The sequence below is a fragment of the Leptodactylus fuscus genome, chromosome 2 (assembly GCF_031893055.1).
Source record: "Leptodactylus fuscus isolate aLepFus1 chromosome 2, aLepFus1.hap2, whole genome shotgun sequence".
In the NCBI taxonomy this organism is placed as follows: Eukaryota; Metazoa; Chordata; class Amphibia; order Anura; family Leptodactylidae; genus Leptodactylus; species Leptodactylus fuscus.
Genome location: NC_134266.1, coordinates 210,204,709 through 210,230,961, shown reverse-complemented (window position 1 = coordinate 210,230,961; position 26,253 = coordinate 210,204,709). Strand labels below are relative to the sequence as shown.

The 26,253-nt window shown below is 41.6% G+C and overlaps 1 protein-coding gene across 2 annotated transcripts in view; it reads right to left on the bottom strand.

Annotated features, from left to right (window-relative positions):
* Positions 1–6,607: 6,607 nt before the first annotated feature.
* CNMD (chondromodulin) overlaps positions 6,608–26,253 on the bottom strand; it is a 58,690-nt gene continuing 39,044 nt past the window's right edge. The window contains exons 5-7 of one of the 2 annotated variants that reach the window (XM_075265473.1): positions 17,886–18,039; positions 14,437–14,627; positions 6,608–7,325 (exon numbers count right to left, since the gene is read on the bottom strand). In XM_075265473.1, the coding sequence (XP_075121574.1) occupies positions 7,107–7,325; positions 14,437–14,627; positions 17,886–18,039 (564 nt within the window). In that variant the 3' untranslated portion in view covers positions 6,608–7,106. The remainder of the gene's footprint in view (positions 7,326–14,436; positions 14,628–17,885; positions 18,040–26,253) is intronic. The other variant, XM_075265474.1, reaches the window with a different exon arrangement.

Here is a 26,253-nt window from a genome sequence, read left to right as displayed (position 1 = left end):
ATACATGAATGTATGAATATATACTCACACATACCTGTATATAAATATTCACTCCTCACACAGTATTCTAGACACATACTTTAACCCTTAAGTACTATCATGGTGTCAATCATAATGATATGTGTATGGTATTGGTGTGTGATAGACACCATGATAGGACTTAAGGGTTAAACAAATGTACACATATACATAATAAATATTACATTTACCAAAATAAGAAAAAAAATATACTCACATTTGAAGCAGAAAGTGCAGCATCGCAGCAGACTTGTCTCTGTCCCCACACGGTGTGATGTAAGGGATAAGCGATGACTCACTGCTGGGAGAGGGAGGGGAGGAAGTTCGGGCTGCACAGAGAGTTCTTCATAAGATGCGATAGCTTCTGCCCCCGGTGTTCTCAGTCCTCCCAATGTTTACTTTCCCTATATGAATAAGGAAGGTATGCCACTGATAGGCAGCCCCTGTGTGTGTCAGGGCCCTGGGAAACTGTTGACAGCCAGCCATCTTTAATCATCACAGCGCTGCCGGCAGCCTGGGGCCCCGAGGTTACCGATCCTTCCCCGCACCACTATCAGTGCTCAGTTTGTCTATGCAAATGCAATGGACAGGGTGCCGAACCAGCCCCTGACATCCCGATCGGGCCCCTGGCCAATGCACATAGGTCACTGTTCAGTCTCCTCTCCTCTCTCAGCAGGAGGTCGTGCGAGTGAGAGGTGGGGGGAGGAGATGCAGCAGAGAGCCGGAAGATCGAGGCAAAGTGACTTTTTAAAGAGAAAACACTCATAAGCGGGACAATCTCTAAGCCGTTCGGGACAGCGGGACAGGACTGCAAATGTGGGACTGTCCCGCCAAAATCGGGACGGTTGGGAGGTATGGAACAGTAGTAGGTGTATATATGAAGCCTGGGAATATAGAGAGTCATTGGGAAATGGAGTGAGGTCAGTCTATGGTATGATCAACAGCAAAGGTGATTTGTAAGGCCTGGTTCACATCAGCGTTTGGAGACCCCTCCGAACGGGAACCTATACGCATTAAAAAGCGGTTACCTAAGAAACCACATGGACTCCATAAACTATAATGAGGTCCTTGTGGTTTCCGCTCGGTTTCTGCATGAAAAATGTGAGAGAAAAGTACTCTCAGCACTTTTCTCTCCACATGTTTCATGCAGAAACCACACGGACCTCATTATAGTCTATGGGGCCCATGTGGTTTCTTAGGTAAAGGCTTTTTAATGTGTATAAGTTTCTGTTCAGGGGGTCCCCAAGCGGATTCCCCGAACGGAAACTCGAACGCTGATGTGAACCTGGCCTGAGGATGTTGCAGAGTACAGTATTTGGGATCCTTTTATGAAGCGGTAGATAGGGATACCATGTAACTTTCCATGTACTCTGTCTTTGGCAGTAATTGGCTGTTTGCACGGTCCGCTCACACTACAGTACTAACACTTTCCAGGCTATGGACCACCTATATATAGTACCTTTCATATAAGGGTCGAGGTGCCATGAAGATTATGCCTTTCATGAACAAGCGCCTCATTATCTCACGACTAATGTATACTTTAGAGGCGACATTACTGGAAGCAGCCGATTCCGCGGCTCCTGCTGTCACTATTGAGCAGTGTGATATTAACCTTAGATTTAACACTTACAAACTGGTTTCCTAAGCAACTTTCATACAGAACACAGGAACACAGCAGTCACTTAGTGGCTGTACATTACCTGCTAATGATAATATAGGGGCATTTTATGTTGGCAAAACGTGTATAATCACAAGATTCTTGGCTGGTTGGAGGCAATGTGCTAATGTTTCTAACATTTCCGTACAATTTGATAATGTGATGTAGATTTTTTTGTATTTCCGCCAGTCTTGACACTGACTGTTGAATTTCCAGGCTTGTTAGATTTCTCACTTCTTGTGGACTGAAAAGTTTGTGCTTTTTCAGTTTTCAGAGTTTATTTTTTTCTTACTGTTCGTTGAAAATAAACAGCAGCAACTTGATGGGTAAAAATAGTCTTCTCCAATAATGTAATATTTGCCGTACATTCTCTGGTAGCAATGAGACATTATTCAAAGGCCTGCAGGTTGCTGTTAATAGTTCTTTCCAGTTATAGACATGTGAATTTTTAATACATAAGAAACATATATATACAGTATGTCCAGTGGCGTAACTACCGCCATAGCAGCAGAGGCAGTTGCCACAGGGCCCGGGACATTAGGGGCCCGGTGACAGCCGCTACCGCTGCTATCATTATACTCAGGGATCTTTTCGGACCCCCGAGTATAATGATCAGCGGCCCGGGAGAGGAAAGAAACATAAAAAACACTGTTACTTACCTCTCCACGATCCTGGCCAGGCCTCCTTCCTTGTTGTCTGACGTCTCTGATGTCACATGAACCCGGCCTGTGTCCCAGGTCATGTGACGTCCGACGTCATTGACAAGGACAGCAAGGACAGCAGCGGAGGCCGACAGCGTAGGAGTCGGGGGACAGGTAAGAAACAGTAGTTTTTTATGTTTTTATTCCCCCGGGTCTCCGATTATTATACTCTGGGGTCTGAAAAGACCCCAGAGTATAATAATTATTTCTGGGTGTCCACAGTGGGACATAATACTGTGTGCAGGGGCCAGTAAGGGGATAATACTGCGTGCAGGGGCCTCTATTGGGGATAATAGTGTGTGCAGGGGCCACTATGGGGGATAATAGAGAACGCGCAGGAATGCATGGGAGGGGGTCGATCATGGTCTTTGGCGTCGGTCACCACTGAGTATATCCTATGTATCTTAAGGCTGTGGTCCCATGTAGCAAATTGCAGCTAAAAAAAACGCTGCAGACAATTTTTTTAGGGTCCATTCACACAGAGGAAAAAGACCCTTTATTTTGTGCTGAATTTTCAGCGCTGAAAAAAAAAGCCTCCCATTGATTTCAATAGGTTTTGATAGCTTTTTTTTTGCTTGCGGAAATAAAAGCTAGCAGAACCCATTGAAATCAATGAGAGGCTTTTTTTTTTTCAGTGCTGAAAATTCAACGCCAAATACAGCGCCATTTTCCTCCGTGTGACTGGACCCTTATTACTCTGCTGCAGAACACAGCTAAATGAGTCGTGTTTTTTTCGACACCATTTTTCATAGTATTTTTTGCTGCATTTTTCAGTGCAACGATCTTTCTTATTATAGATTTAAGGAAAACACAATAGATTTTGCAGGTAAAATTGATAAGCTGCATTTTTCAAAAATGCGTGCGTGTGTGAAAATGCAGCTTTTCCGCAGTGTTTTTTTTTCCTGCAATGTGTGGATGGGATTAGCCAGAATTCTATTCACTGTAAAATGCAGAGTTTTTTCTAATGCATTTCAGTTGTGGAACGCAGTTAAAAAATGCTGCGGAAAAAACATACTGGAAACACATCATGTTTTTATCAGCCGCGTTTTTCATTGTGTTTTTCGCTGCTTTTTCTTCTCCTATTATATCTATAGGAAAAACGTGAGAATTTCCACAGGCAAAATTGACAATTTGTGTTCTTGAAAAAGCAGCTTTTCTGCAGCGATTTTTTTTGTGCGTGAGATTATCCAGAATCTCATTCACTTTGCTGGTACTGTAATATGTAGCATTTTTTTCTGCTGCACTTCAGGGACCTTAGCCTCAAAGAAATTTTTTTTGCCCCAGGTGTTTTTGTGTACCGATGATCTATCCACTTAACAGATAATCAGTATCTTATCAGTGGGGGTCCGACACCTGGACACTACACCGATCAGCTGCTCAGGCCACATCCTGATGCCAGAAACTGCTCAGCTCCGCTGTGCTTAAATAGGACCTTCCACCATCTGGGGCACATACGGCTTTCACGTTCTGTGCCCCCAGTGAAGAACTATTGGTGCCAGTACTGCAGCTCTTCACTGTCAGAAGGGCATTTCAGTCAGGAACGCCCTCCCTCACAGAAGCATCTATAACGCTGTACTGTGAGAGCGGTGAGGAACGCCTCCCTCCCCTCCTGATGGTACTCATCCATAGACCGCTTAGCGTCATCGCTGGGCAGTAAGCAACAACCGCTCTCACAGTACAGCACTATAGACGTTTCTGACAGTGAAGAGCTATGGTACTGGCACCGATAGCTCTTCACTGGGGGCACAGAATGGGAAAGCTGAATTCAGCGCACTGTCAGCTTTTTAGTGGTGTATTAAACTGCATGTGCCCCAGATGGTGAAAGGTCCTCTTTATGTAATAGGCACTGAGCCTATGCAGCCTCATCCACTGTATAGCGGTGCCATCAGGGTACTGCAACTCTGCATCCATTACATGAATAGCAGTTAAACTGCTTCTAGCACCCGGATACAGACAGATCAGTCAGTCAGTTCAGGATTCAGGTGTTGGCCATAACCGATTGGATGACCATGGCCAATCCTGTGGATAGATTTTCAATATTAAAAGCCAAGTGAGGGCTGAAAAATGCCTGTGTAAGTACTGCAAGTAATGCCTGTATTAAAGAACTCATCAAAGAGGCCCTGTGCAATGCAGGCACGTATGAGGCATGACTTAAGGTCCTATTACATGGGAGGATGAGGGGTGGTGGATAATATAATGGCACTTTGCACAGGCCATTATAAAGTGCATAGTGTTAGTGCATTCTCAATACAGTGTCATTAGATTGTCATCAATGATGTGAGAAAATCCCTGGGTACACATGTGCTGCTGGAACAAAAGATCTGGAATATTGAAATCCATCATCTCTGGGTCCCACCATTTGCTTTCAGGGAAGATTTTAGTGTGTTGTGTAATGCGTTTCTATCTGGGAAGCATTGTGTATGTGTAACCATTGTAATTATTTTTATTAAAAATACATAAAAAAATAGACTGCAGTTTGCCAAAAAGTATGGAAGTTAAAATCCTTCTGGAAAAAATGTCCTGCGGACAGATAAGGGCTAGTTCACATTCCGCTCCGGATTAGGCCCAAATGAATGGGCCTAGTTGGGAGCGAGTCTCTCACAGTAGCTGAGTCAGCCGCGGAATCCGTGACAAGATAGGTCACCTGGCTTCTTTTGTCCACTAGCGGTAAAAAAACGCTGACGGAAAAAAAGAGGCAAGTGGCTCCCATTGTCAAGTCAATGGGAGCCATTTTTTGGCAGCGGATTTTGAGACTGATTCCGTGTCAAAATCTGCTGCCAAAAAACTCAGTGTAAACACACCATTAGACCAAGATAGAGCTTTTTGGTAAAGCACGTCATTCTACTGTTTACTGAAAACGGAGTCCTACATAGAAAAGAACACAGTACCAACAGTCACATATGGTGGAGGTTCAAAGATATATATATTTTTTTTTCCTGACTCGGCCACTGGGTTCCTTGACTATGTGCAAGGCATCATGAAATTTGAAGATTACCCAATGATTTTGAGTCGCACTTACGGGCCCAGTGTTAAAAAGCTGGGTTGGCGTCCTAAGGTTATTGATCCTCCAGCAGGACAATAACCTATGTTTGGAGAGTTCTGAAATGGCCAGCAATGAGTCTGGAACTAAATCCCATTGAATACCTGTAGACCAGGGGTGCTCACACTTTTTCAGCATGTGAGCTACTTTATAAACTGACCAAGGCAAAAGATCTACTACCCACTTCTTGTGGGCGGGGCGTGTCAGTGGGTGGGGCCGGGCATGTGGGCGGGGTTGGGAAGAGCGTGAGAGCAGGAGACAGCGGCGTTCTGTGGCCGCCCAGGGATCCCCGCTGTCTGCTTCTTCACAGCGCAGACTGAGAGTTATCTCTGGACAATGGCAGGCTGGGGCTGCGGCAGCCCCGCCTGCCAGTGTCCGGAGATGACTCTCAGCCCGCACTGTAAACAAGCAGCACCCTGGCTCCCTCCATCCCTAAGGGCGGGAACGCGTCATCCCCCAGAGCTGCTGCTGCCCGGCCTGCAAGTGTCCGGAGTGCATGTTCACAGCGCAGGCTAAGAGTCGACTCTCAGCCTGCACTGTGAACAAGCAGAAACCGGGGATCCCTGGCTGCATCCCACGATCCACCCATACGTCCTTGCGATCGACCGGTAGATCACGATCGACGTATTGGGCACCCCTGCTGTAGAGAGATCTTAAGATTGGTGTTGGGAGAAGGCGCCATTCACATATGAGAGACCTGACACAGTTTGCAAAAGAAGATTCCATTTGATAGGTTCAAGAAGCTTGTTGATGGTTCATTTCAGTTATTTTTTCCTAAAGGGTGTGCATTAAGTTGAAGGTGCCAGTAATTTTGCCCAGCCTACTTTTTCACGTGAATTATATGATTTTTGACTTTTTTTTCCTCAGGTTTTTGTGTTGTTCCAGTACACACTAAGAAAATAAAGGTGTATAATAAAACATGTGTAATTGCAATAATTTTCTTGGAGAAATACTTCATTTTCTGGAAAAATTCAGGGGTGCTAAACTTACAACCATGACTGTATGTGAAAGCTTGACTTTGTGACTCTGTTTACTGTCATTGAATAGGAATGACGATGTGGTTGTCACACAAGTGCACAAGGCCAAGCGCTGATATCTTTACTGTACGGGCAAGTCTACCGATGAAATTGAATTTTTATTTATTTTTTTACACATTCATATAAAATCTGTGAACATAAAAGATTCTGTATGTTACACTGTCAACAGTTTATGTTAAATATATCGATTCAATGTTATTTTCCAGAAAGGGCCCATTTTTAAAAAAGCTGCAGAAAAAAGTCAACGTCAACTGGTTTGTGCTATAGGAAATGTGCCCCTTCAATGACAACAGGGTTCGACTTCACTTGAGATTTATTTACATCAAGCTATAAGAAATGTGGAACACTGCAATGAGTCAAGTTAACCTTTAAAAATGAACGTTTCGAAGTTATGTCAGCAAATATGTCTCCCGGCAGGGCAGCTTTCTACATTACATCTCTAACTCAGAATCTATAAAATGTTTGAATGTCTCCATGAATGAAGGCTATTGCACATACCATACACATAGAGTAGCTACGAGACCTACACATTCCACTCAACGACCGTGGACGTCCATTATTAACTTAGGTCTTTATTTACAGTCAGCTTTTCAGACATTTGTTCTTTTCACATAAACAATTTCTGATGTCTCTTCAATTCCAAGTCATCCATATTACACCACTCCAAGGATGCGTGCAACCCACCAGCTGCAGGGCATGACAACTCGGCATGCAGAGCGGCATCCCTGGTAGTTATATGGGAATGGGTAGTAACCACCAAAAGGTTCACAGATTCTCTGACAATGGGTATAGCTTCTTCTACATTCGATGCAGCAGATGCCTTGGTGGTCCAGCATTGGGTCAAAAGTCATACCACCTTCTCCTTCCATCTGCTATAAAGAGTAACAAAATATTGGTCAGTAATATTGTTCAAATTATTTTATATAAACCAATCAGCCATAACATTACAACCACCAGGTGACAGGAATGCCATGGATTATCTTGTGACAATGGCATTTGTCAGAGGGTGGATATAATAGGCAGCATATGGAGCACATATGGAGTCCAATGTAGTCTGTCAGGTTGCATTCACATGACCGTGCTTGAGTCATATAAACATCTAAACATGCCTGGAACTCAATGTTGTAGGATCCCGAATGGCCAGATCTCTGCTGTACTGAACATAGATAATTGTCTATCAGCCATTTGGGACCTCACTGTGTCATAATTCACTGTGGTGCTTCAAGTTCAATTCACACAGACAAGTTCAGTCCTGGAAATATTTGTGCTTCCTGGATGGAACTTGGTTATGTGAATACGGCCTAAGGTATTACACATAGGCTGTATTGTATACAGGACTCATGTGAATGAGCCCCAACACTAGATAGCCCTATCTATTCAATAAGGGTGCCAACTTTTATTTATATTCATTGTACATTAAGAATTATTTATAGTGTTAGCTAAAAAGAAGACGACTTTATGCATGGAGCATGGTGCACTGGATGAGCAGCTGGCTAGCAGGTGGATAGCTCATCCCATTACATCTATTTACCATCTGATTATGTTGGTCCTTTCTCTACATCGCTGTTGCTTGTGTTTGTTCTATCATTTTAACACATGATATAGTAAGGTAGAGCCATTTGGATCGTATATTTTCAGGACGTAAACAGAGCATTTTAAAGGCAGGGAGTATGTAGCAAATGCAAATGATATTGTTTCATGAACAAAAAAAGACTTATTGTGGCGAGCAACTCTATGTGAGATGATTGGTTTAGTTATTGTGTCTGCATTGCTGGGAATAACAAGAGGCACTTTGGTGAAATCATCTAACTAAGCTCTCAGCTTGACGGAAACGTGATGTAAAGCATTACACAGCAGTGCACAAAAATAGCTGACAGGAGTAGCACCTGGGAAAACAAGAAAACAGCCAGGGACTCAGGAATAGCAGGAGAGACAATAGGGACTCGTCTACACTGATGTATGTTATCACATAAGAGGAGGGGGCACTGCCGCTTTCACACAACGTTGGCTAATGCCCATGACATCTTGGGAAAGTATTACTTTTTAATAAACCAGTTTAAAGCAATTCTTCTTACACCCACCAAACCAAATTCTGTGTGTGTGTTAGGTCTTCTCTCTTCCTTCAGTATGTCCTCAAGGCTGACTTTATCCTTTATGACGGTTAGCGTTATTTCTAATGTGTCTCGGAGCTGTTCTGATGTAGAAGTCCGAGAAATAATGTAGCCAGAATTCCTGTACTTCTAGTAAAGAGCTTATATATATATATATATATATATATATATATATATATATATATATATGTGTATGTTCATACTTGTTTAGGATTTCATCCGGCTCTTAAATATGTGTTTATTGGGAAATATAGTTAAAAAATAGTCTTAGGCCTGGTTCACATCTGCGTTCAGTAATCCGTTCGGGGAGTCCGCATGGGGACCCCCTGAATGGAATACCGATCGCATTGGTAAGCACTGAGCATATGAAAGCACACGGACCCCATAGACTATAATGGGGTGCATGTGTTTTCTGGGCGCTGTCCGTACGAGTCATGCAGAGAGAAAAGTACTTCACTATTTACTTTCCTGTCCGCATGACTCGTGCAGAGACCACACGGAAAGAACACAGACCCCATTATAGTCTATGGTGTCCCTGTGCTTTCACTGCATACTGCTTGTCAAAGCGTTCAGTAGTCCGTTTGGGGGGTCCCCATGCAGACTCCCCGAACAGATCGCCAAACGTAGATGTGAACCAGGCCTTAGGGAACCAGGGCTGTGTGTCAAGGGGGTAAAAGAGGGAGAGTGCTACTAAATATTAGATCTTGATCTTCTGGTTGACCTCTGGTGAGGACCTGTGGAATAGGCTGGGCCATTGCTGGCTTCACAGACGTGGGAGGATGGCCTCCTTATGGGATTGTATGCCTGTCAGTGTCAACAATCCTATATAGGAATATTCAACCCCTTAGGGACACGGCCTACTTGGACAATCTTTTTCAATCCTTCATCTCTATTTCAATACCTTTTATTTATTTCTTCCTAGCCATATGAGGTGTTGTGTTTTTTGTGCAGTGAGGCACATATACACATGCCATGATTAAGAGGTTCTCTTAACCTCGAAACGCGTCGGTGTTTTTTACCACTATGTACACTTTATTTTTTTCTTAACTTTACTCACTGCTGGTACTCTCTTTCTTGGAACATGTATTGGTTTTAAGTTAACCATTAAAAGCTAAATTTTAAAGAGCTTGGAGGGCTGCGGATCCATTCTATCGTTGCTTCCTGTTTAAACTTACCTCGTGGGTCCAGAGGACTGCAGGATCGTGCACCCCTTACCAGCCGGGAAATACAAGTCACTAGTGGTGAGTCTAAGTTTCTTTTTCATATATAAGGTTTTGGACATATAATGTATCTCTTACCCCATGTTGCAAAGACGCACCGTTTTTCCTACTGTGGAAATGCAGCAGAAAAAAAACTGTGGGTTTTACAGTACCAGCAAAGTGAATGAAATGACTAATCTGGCTAATCTCATCCACAAATTGTGAGGAAAAAAATGCTACAGAAAAGCTTTGTTTTAACAAAAAGCATGCTTTTTTTTTTAAAAAAACACAGCATGTCAATTATACCTGTATCTATATATCTACCCTATACATTTAAAGGGGTTGTTCCATCACAAGGATCCTATCTATACTGCTTGTTAATGTGAATGAAAGACTTTTCCTAAATACATTGCTTCAGCAAAACGGCTTTGTTTGTCCACTATATTACTTTATTCATTTTGTTTTTTTACACATCCCTTGACTTATCTGGTCATAAGTCAAGTGATGTATTTGCTGCTCTGAGGGGGGAGGTAGGCGGGGCTAAGTGCACGGGAGCGAGCCTGGAGGGGGGGTAGTTTACACTTTGGGGGGGGGGGGGGGAAAGCCACCAATACTGACCTGGCATCCGCTGTAATAGAGAGGCGGATGCCGGGGAGTGTAGACGCCGGCACAGGTGAATCCAGCAGCGGCAGGAGCGATGCTGCTATTCCGGAGGGGAGGGGGGGGGGGGGCGGAGGAGCGGAATAGCAGCATCGCTTCTGCCGCTGCTGGATTCACCTGTGCAGGCGTCTACACTCCCCGGCATCCGCTTCTCTATTACAGCGGATGCCGGGTCTGTATTACATTGTGAAGGCTGTGCGTCCGATGCCTAGTGCATCGGCAGCGCACACTCAGGGCCAGCGGCATAGAAGCGACGACTTCTTGCCGCTGGCTTTGCATATGTAACCCCGCCCACCAATGACACAACAAAGCCGGAAGACAGAAGAATTTACTGCAGCGAAGACTGGTGAGTATGCGATGTGGGAATACCCCTTTAAGGCTGAGGCCCAATGTTGCAGAAATGCAGGTTTTTTGCTGCATTTTTGAGCTTAAGTTAGTTGTAGATTGAGCAGAAGGTAGAAGTATAAGAACTTTCTATACATTTTCCATCCCTTTTGACGCCATTCTTGGCTTTGACTCAAATAAGCGCAGCAAAACCTGCAACAAAAAAACTGCATTTCCGCAATGTGGGGCCTCAGCCTAATAAGGGAAGAAAAAAACGCAGAGAAATATACAGCAAAAACGCAATGAAAAATGCTACAGAAAAAAATCACAATGCATTTCCGCTGCATTTTTTTCCATAGCATTTTTTAATTTCCAGTCCGAAATATGGGGCTTTAGCCTAAAACCATTTCACACATGCCTTTGGCTCAAAAACTGCACCAAAAGAAATAGAAAAATCAGCAGATTTATCACAGTGGCTGATGCTAGATGTTAAATCTGATCTGGTAAGTTTATACCACGTTTTAACTGGGTTATTTTGAGCCTGCATTTTGATGTATTTTTGTCACATATTGGCCATACCCACATATCTAGCAAGTAGGAAACACCGGAGCTGCAGGACTGGACCACCCTGGGAAACACCGGAGTAAAGGGGGAAGGTTAGTATTTTTTTCCACCTTTTCCAGCCTAATATATATATATTTTGTTATCCTGGACAACCCCTTTAAATCTCACCCACTCTGCTGTTACGGTAAAGACTTCTTATTTTTTACCCACATGTGGACATACCCTTAAGGGTCTATGAACTCATATATTTTTGAGTTTATATATATTTATATACAGTATATGTTTGGAAAAATCTACACTCCTCCAGTCTGTATGTAATACATATTGGATTTGTTAAATGAAGCTGAAAACCAATGGACTGTAGTAGACGGATTCCGCATTTTGATAATGCTGTCAAATCCTGCACTATTTTCTTGTAAAAATAACTCCTTTTTTTCTTCTCAAGTCTGTTATAGCTGAAAGTGCGACGTCTGCGTTCTTTTATTCCAGAGTCTTGTGGCTCGATTGTAAGGAAGAAGTTGGAAGAACAATACTTTATTGAAAGGCCTGACAAGAACTCCTGCAGGGAATGAATACTGATGAAATCTAGAAATGTGAGCTTGCTTTAAATACTCACATGTTAAATCACTCCAATGACATTGATTAGGAAACCAAGCCAACACCATATTGATTTTCCACAAGGCATATCTAGTTTAGATTTCTTCTGACGGTACTCGAGTGTGTTTTTTATATTCTTTAGCAAGAAATTCTCTTTAAATTCCCTTTAATGTACATTAGATTACACAGATATTTTTTGAGCAAAGAAAAGAGAATATGGTGTGTACGCATCACAGAATTCACAATTTAAATTACTGTTTTTCAGAACATTGTACACCTTGAAAAGCATAAAATGCATAGCAATCTTAAGAAAAGAACTGTTATGGAAATTGCCTGCTACGTGGGCTTCATGCAAAGTGATATTTGCAAAAGTTTAGTGTGGTATTATCTGTCACAAGAACTAATCCAAAAACTTCAGTAGCTGTAATAATGTATCCCGTACCCTCATAAACGCTGGCTAGGGCTCTTTACTATTCCAGTTATTGAATATGGCCATATTGAAGAGCACGGCTCTTTCCAAAGATGCGCCTTTCTCCCCCGCTCTGCACTTTTTGCAAATGTAGATGGAGTGGTGTACACCTTGGCCGACAAATTTTTGTCAGTGCATCTGATTTACTAAGAACCTCTTGATAATTCCCATGTGCCTTATACCAGTCGTGGACTTTATTAAAACTGGTGTAGGTAATGCCAGTCATAATAAATTTCCCATTGATTTCAATGTAATTGTTCACATACCCATTTTTTATTTACCGGCCATGAGCCTGCAAAAATAAAAACAGAGCAATGCACCTCAGCTCTTTTGATTTTTTTTCCCGCTACGGTGTTCACTGTATTGAAAAATATTTTTATAATTTTGTAGACCAGGTGTTTTTGGAAACAGGGATACCTAACTTGAATGTGTTTCACAGTATTTTTTATACTTTTATATGTGTTCTAGGGAAAAGGAGTTAATTTGCATTTTTAATTAATATATATATATATTTCTTGAACCCCAGAGGGTCTGATCAATAATGCAATACGTTACAATACTAATGCTTTGATAATTACTGGCATTTGTATTACATGCTACATAGATCCGAATGTAATACAAACAAAGGAAAGCAAAGTCTGGTTGTCATAATAACTGATCACCGGCCCTGGATCTTATTCCGAGTGCCAGTGATCTACACAAAGATGAGTGGAGCCAATGAGACTCCACAAAAATAGCACCTTAGTCTGCTTTGACCGAGGCAACAGAAATCTTAAAGGGGCTCTATCATTGGAAAAAGTCATTTTTAACTAAACATATACTTGTATAGCCTTTAGAAAGGCTATTCCACACCTACCTTTTGTATGTAAATCGCCTCAGTAGTTTTTGAATGAGCCCGTTTTTATTCACATGCTAATTAGCCTCCAGCGTGCACCCGGAAGTGTCTGTGAGCACCCTCTCTGCTATTCTCTATGTGTGCGAGAGCAGGGAGATGAGTCATCATCAGCAGCAGCTTCTCTGCTCTCGCACACATAGAGAATAGCAGAGAGGGTGCTCACAGACACTTCCGGGTGCACGCTGGAGGCTAATTAGCATGTGAATAAAAACGGGCTCATTCAAAAACTACTGAAGGGATTAACATACAAAAGGTATGTGTGGAATAGCCTTTCTAAAGGCTATACAAGTATATGTTTAGTTAAAAATGACTTTTCCCAATGATAGATCTCCTTAAATGCTTGCGATCAGCAGAGGAACAGGGAGGAAGCAATTTGATTAATATGAGTACACAGGGTAGTTCTCTATACTCTCTTCAAGTAGCACAAAATAAACTCCTGTTTGTACAGTAATCCGTGCTAGAAAAAAGAGGTCGTTCTGGGATTGTGTGATTTTTTTTGAAAAATGTGAAAGCAGAATAAGGAAATACACTGTGAGTAGACAGCTCTTACTATTGAGGAGATGGACTTTCAGATAAAATAAGGAGTCAAAAAAAAAAAAAAAAATTGGAAGTCAGGCGGTCACTCCAGGCCCCACTTCTCTATCCTCTGGCGATCAGAGGAAGTCCGGTCTTGCTAGATATTTTCTCTGCAGCAGTCACTATAGAACTGTACTGTCACTGGGAGGCTATTTGGCCATCTTTTGGCTATGGCTCATATTTGGTGGTTTACCGTATTCGCCTTATATCCTACAAATGTTTCTCTAGATCCAATACATTTTAAGCCAATGATTTATCAAGTGACTTTTGCATTTATTATTGAATTCTGGAAAGACTGTATTACTTGGAGTTAACCCTCTGTTAGCCTTCACGTTTATGAATTTGACTAATATTTGATGTAGGATCAGATGATGCTATCAAAGGGGTTAAAATGATGTCAGATGTTTTACGAGTCTAATGTATTCTATCACGCTAAGATAGGTAGAAGTACAGTGAAGACTCATGGCATGGTGTGTATAAACATATACTGTACCTTTTCTGAGCTCTTGCTACAAACAAGGTTATAAGTATTTCGAATTTACAGCTTGTGCAATAAACGTGTAGGTAAGTCAATAATGGATAACTTACATGGTATGGGTTTTCCGGGTTGAAGGCTGGCACTCTCTCAGAGGATGGTTGCGTTTCATTGACTTGTTGAGCACGTCGGTTTCCTTGGCGTCTGGTGTTCCTTTCTTCTGCTGCAGCCTCAAACTGGTCCAGGTTTAAGTTCTGAGCTTGCCTGACTTTCCTTCTAACGTCCCTTTTGCCACGTTGGCTTTCTAGACACATGGAAATATGAAGTAGATTTATTAGTTCTACAGGGTTACAGATTTATGCTGTACCATCCAGGTTCCATACTCTTCCTATAGAGCCAGTTCTACTGGATTGTAACCAGATATCAAAGTAGACTGATATACAATAATAAGTTCTCATCGGGTGACTGTGCCATGGTGACTGTACCCTGAGACTTTTTGTATGGGGCAGCATGGTTCTCAGTGGTTAGTACTGTTGCTTTGCAGCACTGAGGTCCTGGGTTTCAATCCAGTCAAGCACAACACCTGCATGGAGTATGTTGTCTATGTTTGGTTGGGTTTCCACTCACACTACATATACATACTTGGGATAGTGAGTGAGGACAATATCTGCAAAGCGCTGTGGAATGTAAGTAAAATAATAGCGTTATTGACTTTAACCATTGAGCTAGAGCTGCAGTTCAAATGAATGCACTGACTTGAATGCAATCTTGTGAGCTGCAGATGTCACACAATAGTACAAATCAATCTGTAGCGTTACATAAAGTCGCAGTGTAGCCATAGATGTAATGGTGCAAGTGTAGCCCTAGATCTAACGACGCAAGTGTAGCCCTATATCTAATGATGCAATTGTAGCGCTTGATCTACTAGTGCAAATGTAGCCCTAGATCTAATGGTGCAAGTATAGCCCTAGATCTAACGACGCAAGTGTAGCCTTAGATCTAATGGCACAAGTATAACCCTATATCTAATGGTGCAATTGTAGCGCTTGATCTACTAGTGCAAGTGTAGCCTTAGGCCGGGTTCACACGGAGTATTGTGGCTCGTGATTTGGTACGTAGATGCCGCGGGAGCTTTTGCGGGCCGTATGCACTCCCATTGTTTTCAAGGGGAGCCGGTACTGTATACGCGGCGCTATTTTGCGGCGGCCGCAAAATCACGGCCGCAAAATAGTACCGCGTATACGGTACCGGCTCCCATTGAAAACAATGGGAGCGTATACGGCCTGCAAAAGCTCCCTTGCCGTCTACGTAACACATTACGAGCCAAAATACTCCGTGTGAACCCTGCCTTAGAGCTAATGGTGCAAGTGTAGCCCTTGATCTACTAGTGCAAGTGTAGTCCTAGATCTAACAACGCAAGTGTAGCTCTAGATCTAACGACGCAAGTGCAGTCCTAGATCTAATGACGCAAGTTTAGCCCTAGATCTAATGGTGCAAGTGTAGCCCTAAATCGAATGTTTTAAGTGTAGCCCTAGATCTAATGGTGCAAGTGTAGCCCTAGATCTAATGACGCAAGTGTAGTCCTAGATCTAATGACGCAAGTGTATTCCTAGATCTAACGATGCAAGTGTAGTCCTAGATCTGACGATGCAAGTGTAGTCCTAGATCTAATGACGCAAGTTTAGCCCTAGATCTAATGGAGCAAGTATAGCCTTAGATCTAACGATGCAAGTGTAGTCCTAGATCTAATGACGAAAGTGTAGTCCTAGATCTGACGATGCAAGTGTAGCCCTAGATCTAACGACGCAAGTGTAGCCCTAGATCTAATGACGCAAGTTTAGCCCTAGATCTAATGGTGCAAGTGTAGCCCTAAATCGAATGTTTTAAGTGTAGCCCTAGATCTAATGGTGCAAGTGTAGCTCCAGATCAAATGTTGCAAGTGCAGCCCTAGATCTAACGATGCAAGTGTAGCCCTAGATCTAACGATGCAAGTGTAGCCCTAGATCTAATGACGCAAGTGTAGCCCTAGATCTAACGATGCAAGTGTAGCCCTAGATCTGACGATGCAAGTGTAGTCCTAGATCTAACGATGCAAGTGTAGCCCTAGATCTGACGATGCAAGTGTAGTCCTAGATCTAATGACGCAAGTTTAGCCCTAGATCTAATGGAGCAAGTATAGCCTTAGATCTAACGATGCAAGTGTAGTCCTAGATCTAACGATGCAAGTGCAGTCCTAGATCTAACGACGCAAGTGCAGTCCTAGATCTAACGACGCAAGTGCAGTCCTAGATCTAACGACGCAAGTGTAGCCCTAGATCCAATGTTGCAAGTGTAGCCCTAGATCCAATGTTGCAAGTGTAGCCCTACATCTAATGGTATAAGGTCACTAAACAACATATCTGGTTTGCAGTGATTTGCCACATTCACTATTGCAGTTAGGAATCACATTTAATTATAAATGATAGCACTTCTTCTGTTCGAGTAAACATCAAAGGTTAACTTCTAGAATGTTAATCCTCACAGCAGCCGATAGAATAGTCACAGTCTTGTTTCTAGGATTAGCAACTGACACTGCAGGTCTTTGCAGCAAAGCTCTTCTTCCCAGGAGACACTATAATGAGGTGGGTTAGATGGAAAGCAATTGTGGAAATTAAAATGCATCCCTGGGTTCCTTGGTGTAATTTCACAGATCTGAAAGTCATATTTTAAAGCGTCTGGTAAAAACATATTTGCTGATCACAGAAACAGATTTTTATAGCAATATTTGGGCAGTTTATAACCGGGGGTGTGGCAGGCTCATTGTCAGATAGTGACATTCTCCTTGGCTATGAATTACAGTGTGATAACTGTTGGAAATTAAAATTAATCAGCAAATTATCCATCACACATATACGCAACCTACTATAACAATAACAAGGAGACAGTGACAATGACAAGGAGACTTCCTCTACGTCTCGAGTAGTGAACATTTCACCAGATTTTTTACTATAAGAGCAGTGAGGCTATGGTACTATGGTACTCGCTGCTACAGGATGTGGGGATGGGGAATTCATTGTGCAAGCTGACAAAGAGCCAGGAAGACTTTCCTGAACGAAAAAATATTATGGGTCATAAATTTTGGTAAAAATAAGTTGATCCTGGGTTATATACCGATGATGGACTTGGAATCCGGGAGGAATTTCTCCCTCTTTCTTCCTCTACCTCATCTACTATGTAACTATGTACCACAATACCTGGAATTATCAGTAACTTGCACCGGCCTCCTCATTGGCGCCCTAGTCAGCCACATACTCTGTCTACCGATTGTCTTGGCCTCGTATATGACTGTGTTATTTGGGCGCTACAGTACAACTGACTGTGAATATTCCATTTTATTTACAGCTTCACTTTTTGTAAGCATTTTGCTTAGTGAACTTTGTAATAACATCTTCTTAATGACATTTTAATACAACAAGTACTTAACATGCAAAAGTAGCAAAACTTAAGGCAGTCTACACACACACACACACATATATATATATATATATATATATATATATATATATTTATTTATAAAATTCACCTTTGGGATACGTTGGTCGGAGCCAGAAAATCGGAAGATCTGCACAGAGGTCCAGGATCTTTGAGCTCAGGAAGCTGTTATCCTTTACAGGCTGGTCTGCAGCCACCCAGATAAGAGAATTCTCATCAAATTTAGCTGGCATGACTTCATCTTCCTGGCAAGATATAAAAGGCATGGAAACTATAAAACATATATATATATATATATATATATATATATATATATATATATATATATATATATATATATATATCTGTATATGTTTATATTGGTTGTTTTTTAATGACTGTTCTGTTATATAAATGTGTGACGTGTTTGCTGCTAATATTAGTATTTTGTCTAATAAGGACTCAATTTATCAAAAAGAGCAAAGGGTTTTATTCCTTATCTCCCATTTATGCAAATGGGAATTAAACTAAAGTGTAACACCATATTCCAAACTAGGTCTTGAGTTTTTATCTATAAATTAAAGCTAGCATACTTTGAAAAATGACATATGAGTGGATCGAATATAGGCCAAATGAGTCTATATCGAAAGTATTCAGCGGTAGAAATCCTTGTGGACTGACCTTAATATGAGTGTGCTCTAGATGTGTGTGCACTACATATTGTGATCTTACATGTGTAAATATACGCCATCGCATGATGTATTACTACAAAGGAACAAGGACAAAAAATTAACCCTTTCTCCTCATTAACATAAGATGGATTTTATGTATGCACATCTCTTTTTCCAATACTAGCATGTGTATTTAGCAGCACTAGAAATTAGGTGGAGTTTGGTCTATATTAAACCACACAATGCAAAGCATTCATAATAGAGACAGCACCACTACCAGGATTAAGATCGGCCCAATATGGATGCTTGTTCAAGGCACCAAACATACAGGTGCTTATGTAGGTTCTTAGGTAGGTGCTTTTGAACTGTGGTGATACTCAAGAGTTACTGAGCTTGTGAGTATGTGAGTGCTAGGGTGTCACCTCGCTTATACTCTTTGTGCTATGCAGGTTTGGGCAAGAGTCAGCTGGCGTGCAGCCTGACCACTAGGCCAACACCTAAGAACTGAGAAGTTTGCTGCAACATTTCCACTGTTTGTTGGGCTTCTCCAGAGAATAAGGCTATGTATGTACATTATTATGTTGGAATGGTTATGGGTGGTCAAAATGTTGGCTACATGGGATAGGCCAGACAATTCAATCATCAATCATGTATTGTGGGGAAACTCCTGTGGAAATCTACTTTAAGACCCCACCCATTGCATATGGACATGATTTTGGCTGCGCGTCTCACTGTGGGTATAAACCCTAAAAAAGGGATATGATATTTTCCTTAGCTGAAATAACGTTTGCAGCTTCTCCAACACGGAAGCTTCAGTGACAAAATGACTTTGAGCTCATAGCATTGAATTTTGTTAAAACCCTAGAAAGGGGGCAGCTAGTTCCCTTCTAGTTCTTAATTATCTCACTATTCAACTACTATAGAATTCCTTTTCCAAAATTAACGTTATAACTTTATAGGAATAAAAGGGGTATCTTCTCACCAAGAATGGTGGCAGAAAGCACAGACTAATGAGAACTAATGTGGCTGACAATGGTATGGAATGAAACAAGACAGACTAGCCTCCTCACAGGATTCGGCCAAAGAGTATGCAGCGCTCACCAATGAGTGAAAATTAATACTCCTTTATTGACACACAACACGTTTCAGGCTTGTAGCCCTTTTTCAAGTGTTTTATTTTTTTGGCTTGTAGTCTGAAACGCGTTGTGCAACAAAGTGTAGCTTTAGCCTAAAGGGCTTTTTCTGGAAAAGAACACCTATCCAGTGGTTAAGCAGTGCAGTAAATGTCCTTAAAGGGAGTATGTCCGCTGAAAATTGGTCTTAAAGCTAATCCCAGTACCTTGTCATTTAGAAACTGTAGAATCGCCTTTAGGCTGAGGCCCCACGTTGTGGAAATGCAGCGTTTTTTGTTGCAGATTTTGCTGCAGTTTTTTAGCCAAAGCCAGGAGTGGATTGACCAGAAGGTAGAAATATAAGAACTTAATTTATAATTTCCATGCCTTTTGTAGCCATTCTTAGCTTTGGCTCAAAAATCTGCAACAAAATCTATAACAAAAAAAATCTGCATTTCTGTAACGTGGAGCCTCAGCCTTAGGCCGGGTCCCCACCAGCCGGAAACACAGTGTTTTGCCCATGGTGGAAATGCTGTGGGAAAAATCGTGGCGTTTTACAGTAACTGCTAAGTGGATGGGATTCTTGAGAATCCCATGCCTACTTTGCGTTAAAAACCGCAGCGCGGACACACTGTGATTTCCAAAGCCGGCACGGTTTTTGAAATCTTAGCATGTCAGTTATATCTATTGAAATGTCGACGGCTTCCCCGTAGTTATAATTGTAACAGAAAGTCCACGGAGGAAAACTCTGTGAACTTTCTGTTTAAAGCGCTGCGGGAAGAGCCATGATGCATTCCTGCCGTGGTTTTTCCCACAGCGCTTTATTGCTGTGGGTCGTCCCATGGGGCCTTAACCTTGCAAAGTACTGGGATTAGCTTTATAACCAGTTTACTGTTGACAGACTCCCTTTAAGCATCATATATAGATGTGCCATTTAGCAGCATTACTTAGCCATTTTTATAATGTCATAATCCAGTTATATTTTGTTGAAAAAAAACAAACAACAAATCTCTATACAATTAGTCTTAATTACCCATTGACGGAGCATATGGAAAAGCGGGAATGAGGAGCGGCCTCTGTTCTAAGGTGTGAAAAGCATGCACATTGATTATTTATATCTCACTAAGAGCGCCAACGGGCACCAGATATGTAACACGAGAAAAACACACAAGTAACCTCCTTCACAAAGCTGAGACAATGTAACAAGTCTAAGCATAATGTATTTTTTGTAAGCTGCGCTGCCATCTGTCTGACTGTATTTATGTCACTGTACTATAGGGGTGATGTGTCTCTTTTACGGCACATATGTAACGCCAGTGTAGAAAGTGAGAGTGATTTATGAAAGTGACACAAGGTATATTAAAACTAAACAACCTGTAACAATGCAGATATAATTCATGAAAGTAACAAAAGAAGAGAAGAAACAGAACCTTCACAATAATACATTGTGCATTCAATATATATGAGAAGTTGAAATAGAAAAAGTTTTGGAACATATATCAATATTTTCCTTTGTAACATTGTGAGTCCTGGTTTAGATGCACAGCAGGGTGGGAGAAGTTGGAATAGTGAATATCGAACATTGCTGAATGAAGGGTTTCTACACATACTTTATCTAAGCTTAAATATCATCTTTACGCAATAGGATCACAGAAGTAAATACTATTCAATAATTCGGAATATGTTTTCTTTTAAAGCCTTATTCACATGTGCATTTTTCACATGGTTCTACTGATTTATTTGGATGTGTAATGTGCATGCATAGCATTTGTGTTTTTCTGAGAAGCCATACCAATATGTCTAGCAAGGCAAAAAATTTGGTCGTAACCACAGTGGTAAATCTGGACCAAAATATGCTCTTCTTCAGGAGAACTCCAGTTTAAAGCGTAGTAGAAGAGCAGCTTGTTAACTTCTGAATAACCAACACAAAGCTGGGAAAGTGTAAAAGGAAGTATTATACGGTATAAAACAACGCAGAACATTATAAAACAGCATAAAGCATTGTAGAAAATATTAAATTCTTAGTATTAGCAAAGGTCCTTTTGGGGGATACTATAAGTAATTATAAAGGAAGTGTACCTTACTTTTATAAATACTGCTGTCCATGCCGGGCTTTTATCTCTGAGAAGCAGAAAGAAAACCTATATCCAGATTAAATGATATCCCTGCATTTTTTTTTATTTTTTTTTTTAAATGTAGATTGTGAGCCAACGTAGGGTTCACAATGTACATTTTTTCCCTATCAGTATGTCTTTGGAGTATGGGATGAAAATCCACGCAAACACGGGGAGAACATACAAGCTCCTTGCAGATGGTTTTTTGCCCTTGGCGGGATTCAAACCAAGGACTCCAGTGCTGCAAGGCTGCAGTGCTAACCACTGAGCCACTGTGTGGCCCCATAGCCCTGAATTTTACACTGAGGACACAGCAGAAACTGTACTGTATTCTCCTAGCTATGCATGCATTTCGCCAGGAGTGCTACTACCAGCAGATATTTGCAATATTTCTGTGATTTTTTTAAAATAATTTTTAAAAAGTTACTCTACAGGAGGTTCCATTGGATCCCATGGTCTATCTGCCTTTAATCTGCCGCCCAGGCCCCTGGGCAAGAAGACGTCTCACTTGTTTTTGTATTTATGCATTGCAGCAGACACTCTCATTGCCCACCACTGGAGAGATGTGATCCTTCCCACGAGGTCAGAATTGATCGCACGCATGAAGGATACTCGCAACCTGGAATTTTTGACTGCCACATTGAATCACACAATGGGGGCCTTTAACTCTGTTTGGTCATGCTGGGATACCTACTGTATTATGCAAGGCTTTTGATCTTGTTTGTATCATCTACTCCTGCCCACCTTGTTCCTTCCTCCCCTTCCCTTCCGTTGTCTTGTCCTGTGGGTTTTCTTATTCTCCCCCTTTGATTTTGATGCCCTGTACTGTGCTGTATTTCTTATGGCTATTTTACCAAATGTTGTTTTTTTCCTTATGTTATCTAATTTGTTATTGAAAATTTTTTATAAAAATTACAGTTAATAAAAAAAGTTATTCTAAAATGCATATTCAGTTTGGTTAGTGACATTTATATTGATGACACAACCCCTGTAATTGATAAAATCTGCCCTTTAACATTAGTTCACTGGTCTCATAGAGCATTTAAAGTCTTTAATAGATCTCTATCTCAGTCTCTATAGAGATAAGCTTTTAAAGGCTATAAAGAAGAAACTGTATAAAACAATGAAATAAGCTCACATTGTAAGGCTGAGTACAGACGGAGTTTTTTGGTCCAGAATTTGACGCAGAGGCTAACTCAGATTCCAGATCAAAAACCTGCTAGCCGCGACTGGATGCCGATGCAGTGCACCGACATCGAGTTGCGTCACTCCGCTGCGGATTAGGCCCAAATGAATGGGCCTAGTCGGAGGAAGTGTCTTCAGGTGGACGTCCGAGGCTGAAGCGGCCGTGGCATCCGCCTGAAGAATGAGCATGTCGCTTTTTTTTTTTTCCCCGAGAGCCAGAACAGACCGCTTGTAGAAAAGATAAATAACCGGTTCCCACTGATTTCAATGGGAGCCTTTTTTTGGTTAGGATTTTGAGGCGGATTCCCAAAATCCTGACCAAAAAACTGTGTGTGAACTCAGCCCAAGGATGCATTCACACAGAGGAAAATGGCGCTGAATTTGTTGTGGAATCCGCATCAGATTCAGTGCTGAAAAAAAAAAAGCCTCCCCAAGTCAATGGGAGGCTTTTTTTTCAGCGCTGAATCTGTCGCGGATTCCACACCAAATTCAGCTCCATTTTCCTCCATGTGAATGCACCCTTAAAGCCCGTGCACACGGAGTAAGCACACATTCATTTTGGCAAAATACACGTGTAAAGAATACATGTATAAAAATGAGAATCCCATTGACTTCAATGACATATTTTACACGTGTAAAAACGTCTCGAGTTTTTTGACGCGTTTTTTTTTACACATGTAAAATATGTCATTGAAGTCAATGGGAGTCTTATTTTTACACGTGTATTTTGCCAAAATGAGCGCACATTTACTCTGTGTGCACGGGCCCTAAATGTCCATCCAGTGTACTGCAGTCGGTCTGGCCATGGCCACCTGGAAGTGATCATTCTGATTGTCTTCATATGACTGTCGCAGCCAAACCCTGGCCTCAGTACTTCCTATATATTTCCCATTCCTTTTGTACCCAGGAGTGGATAGAGCAGAGGGTAGAAGTATAAGAGTTGCCTTTATTTTTCCATTCCTTTTGTAGCCATTCTTGGCTCTGACTCCAAAAATTCTGCAAAATCTGCAACAAAAAAAGCTGTTGCAAAATTCTGTAACGTGGGGCCATAGCCTAAAGGTTGCTTTTGACTGAAGCCCCATGTGGTAACAACTGTGGTATTTTATAGCCTGCACAAATCCAGTCTATACATTGCAGAAAAATATCTGCAGCAGAAATGTTGCGATTTTTAAACACACGACATGCTTTTGGAAATTGCAGCCTGTCAATTATACTTATGGAAACGGTGGCGGTTTCTGTATAGATATAATTGAAGCATAAAGTCTGTAGAGGAAATCTTTGCGGACTTTCTGTTAAAAGCGATGTGGGAAAAACTGCAATGCATTTCTGCCACATTTTTCCCTGCAATGCTTTTTTGCTGTGGTCTGCTACATGGAGCCTTAGCCTTTCTGCAATGAGGGGCTAAAATCAAGAAATTCTTGTATAATAAAGACCACATAGTTGGTGCCAGCCACCCAACCTTCATCAAAGATCACATACTACAAATCCAAGAGATGTTATCGCACTCCAGATGTCCAGAATAAGTTATGGTTTATTTAGCCAGACTCAATGTAATGTTTATATTGCTTATTGGGGCTTCTTCCATGTGCAAAAAAGGCTCTAGAATAAAACATTGCATAAACATGACTGAGTAATCCACCATTTACAGCGGACTTTTACAAATTCTCCTGGATTTATTGTGTCTTACCAGGGTGTAACCTGTGGTGGTGCAGAGCGTGCGGATTCAGTCAGGCCCATGTCTCTTACCTGTCGTTCACATCAGTGTTTGGATTCTATCCAGGGGAGTCCGCATGAAGTCCCCCCCCCCGTATGGAATACCGAACACAAGTGCAAGCGCTGGTGCAGTAAAAGCACACTGACCCCATAGACTATACTGCGGTCCGTGTTCTTGTTGCCAGATCTCGGCAGGGATCACGTGGACCGGAAAGTAGTTCACTATCTACTTTCCTGTCCGAATGATTTGTGCGGGCAGTGTGCGGCAAGCACACGGACCCCATTATAGTATTTGGCGTCTGTGTGCTTTTAATGCACAGTGCTTGCAGTTGCGTTCGGTATTCTGTTCGGAGGGGTCCTCATGCGGACTCCCCCGGACGGAATCCAAACATTGATGTGAACGAGGGCTTAGGGGACCCATAAGGGGATACTAGTACTACACACCAGTGCTTTGTTTGATACTCCATAGCAGTACTTCATTTCTGATATGGCTCAGGCATCGCAATAGATTGACTACTGAGTCCTGAGGTTTATACTATATACTAGAGGACTATATTCTACTTCCACCACATACATTGTATATATCCAGATATTAACAATCACATAAACAAGACTCTACTTCATCTCTCCATGAATTTTGTTAGCAGGACTACAATATTACAGTTTTCTTGCTACAGACTTGCTGATGATCAAATGATCTGAAACTTGCACTTCCTCCGGGGACACGACTGATCCATTAAACTGCTGTGTGTTTGCCATACGGTAATACATGATGACAGTGAGATTGTATATTATGTTTCATTATTCAGGTGACTGCAGGAGTGCATGCGGCATTAAAATACAAAAGCAATTTGTGTGCTATCATTGGGTAGGACAAGGTATTACACCCTGGTGAATAGGGGGTGTTACTATTCATTAGAAATGTGACAACGCTACAGCAATTGCTCTCAAAGCCATAAACATGACATTGGATAACTCGGCATAACAATGCATGCTGCCACGTTATATTCTTGGATGTACAAGTTTAGGTTGATATGACTTTCCTCTACGCCAGTTAATGTTCCGGGGGGATCTCTTTATTGTATGCAATGATCTGCGCTCAGGCATCCGATGAATAAACTGGGTTTTCAGTGTATCTGGTGGAGCAGTGCATAATTCATATCCCTTTTGGTTTATGATACCATTTCAAATGAGCTGATGTTGATTTTTCTGAAATATAAATTGACTGTAAAACATTTATGACTCCGATAAAATCTCTTGGAGGGGAGAGCGGACATGGCATAGAAGGGGCAGGACCATATATTATTTTAAATATTTTTGGGAACTAATTTCAGAAGAAACATGTTTTGGCAGGCGGCTGGATCATGACTATTGTCTCTTACCTCTCATTCATTTTATACTCACATTTAAATGTATTTGAAAATGAATCAATGGTTTTCAGTAATAGCAATGTCCTTGGCAATGAGTATCGGGACATAAAGCATTGCACTGCTCAGAATTTAGATCCATCACTATTAGCCTGTGATCCCATTATCTACCTATAGGCTGCTAATGATATTTGTCAGTCTGTAGACTGGTAGCTGCTATTACTCTCTGGTCTATATGGAGATACATATATATGGAGTCCATACTCTTTAGATGGCTGGACTATTTGCACAAAGTACCAGGCATATCGAGAGCTACAA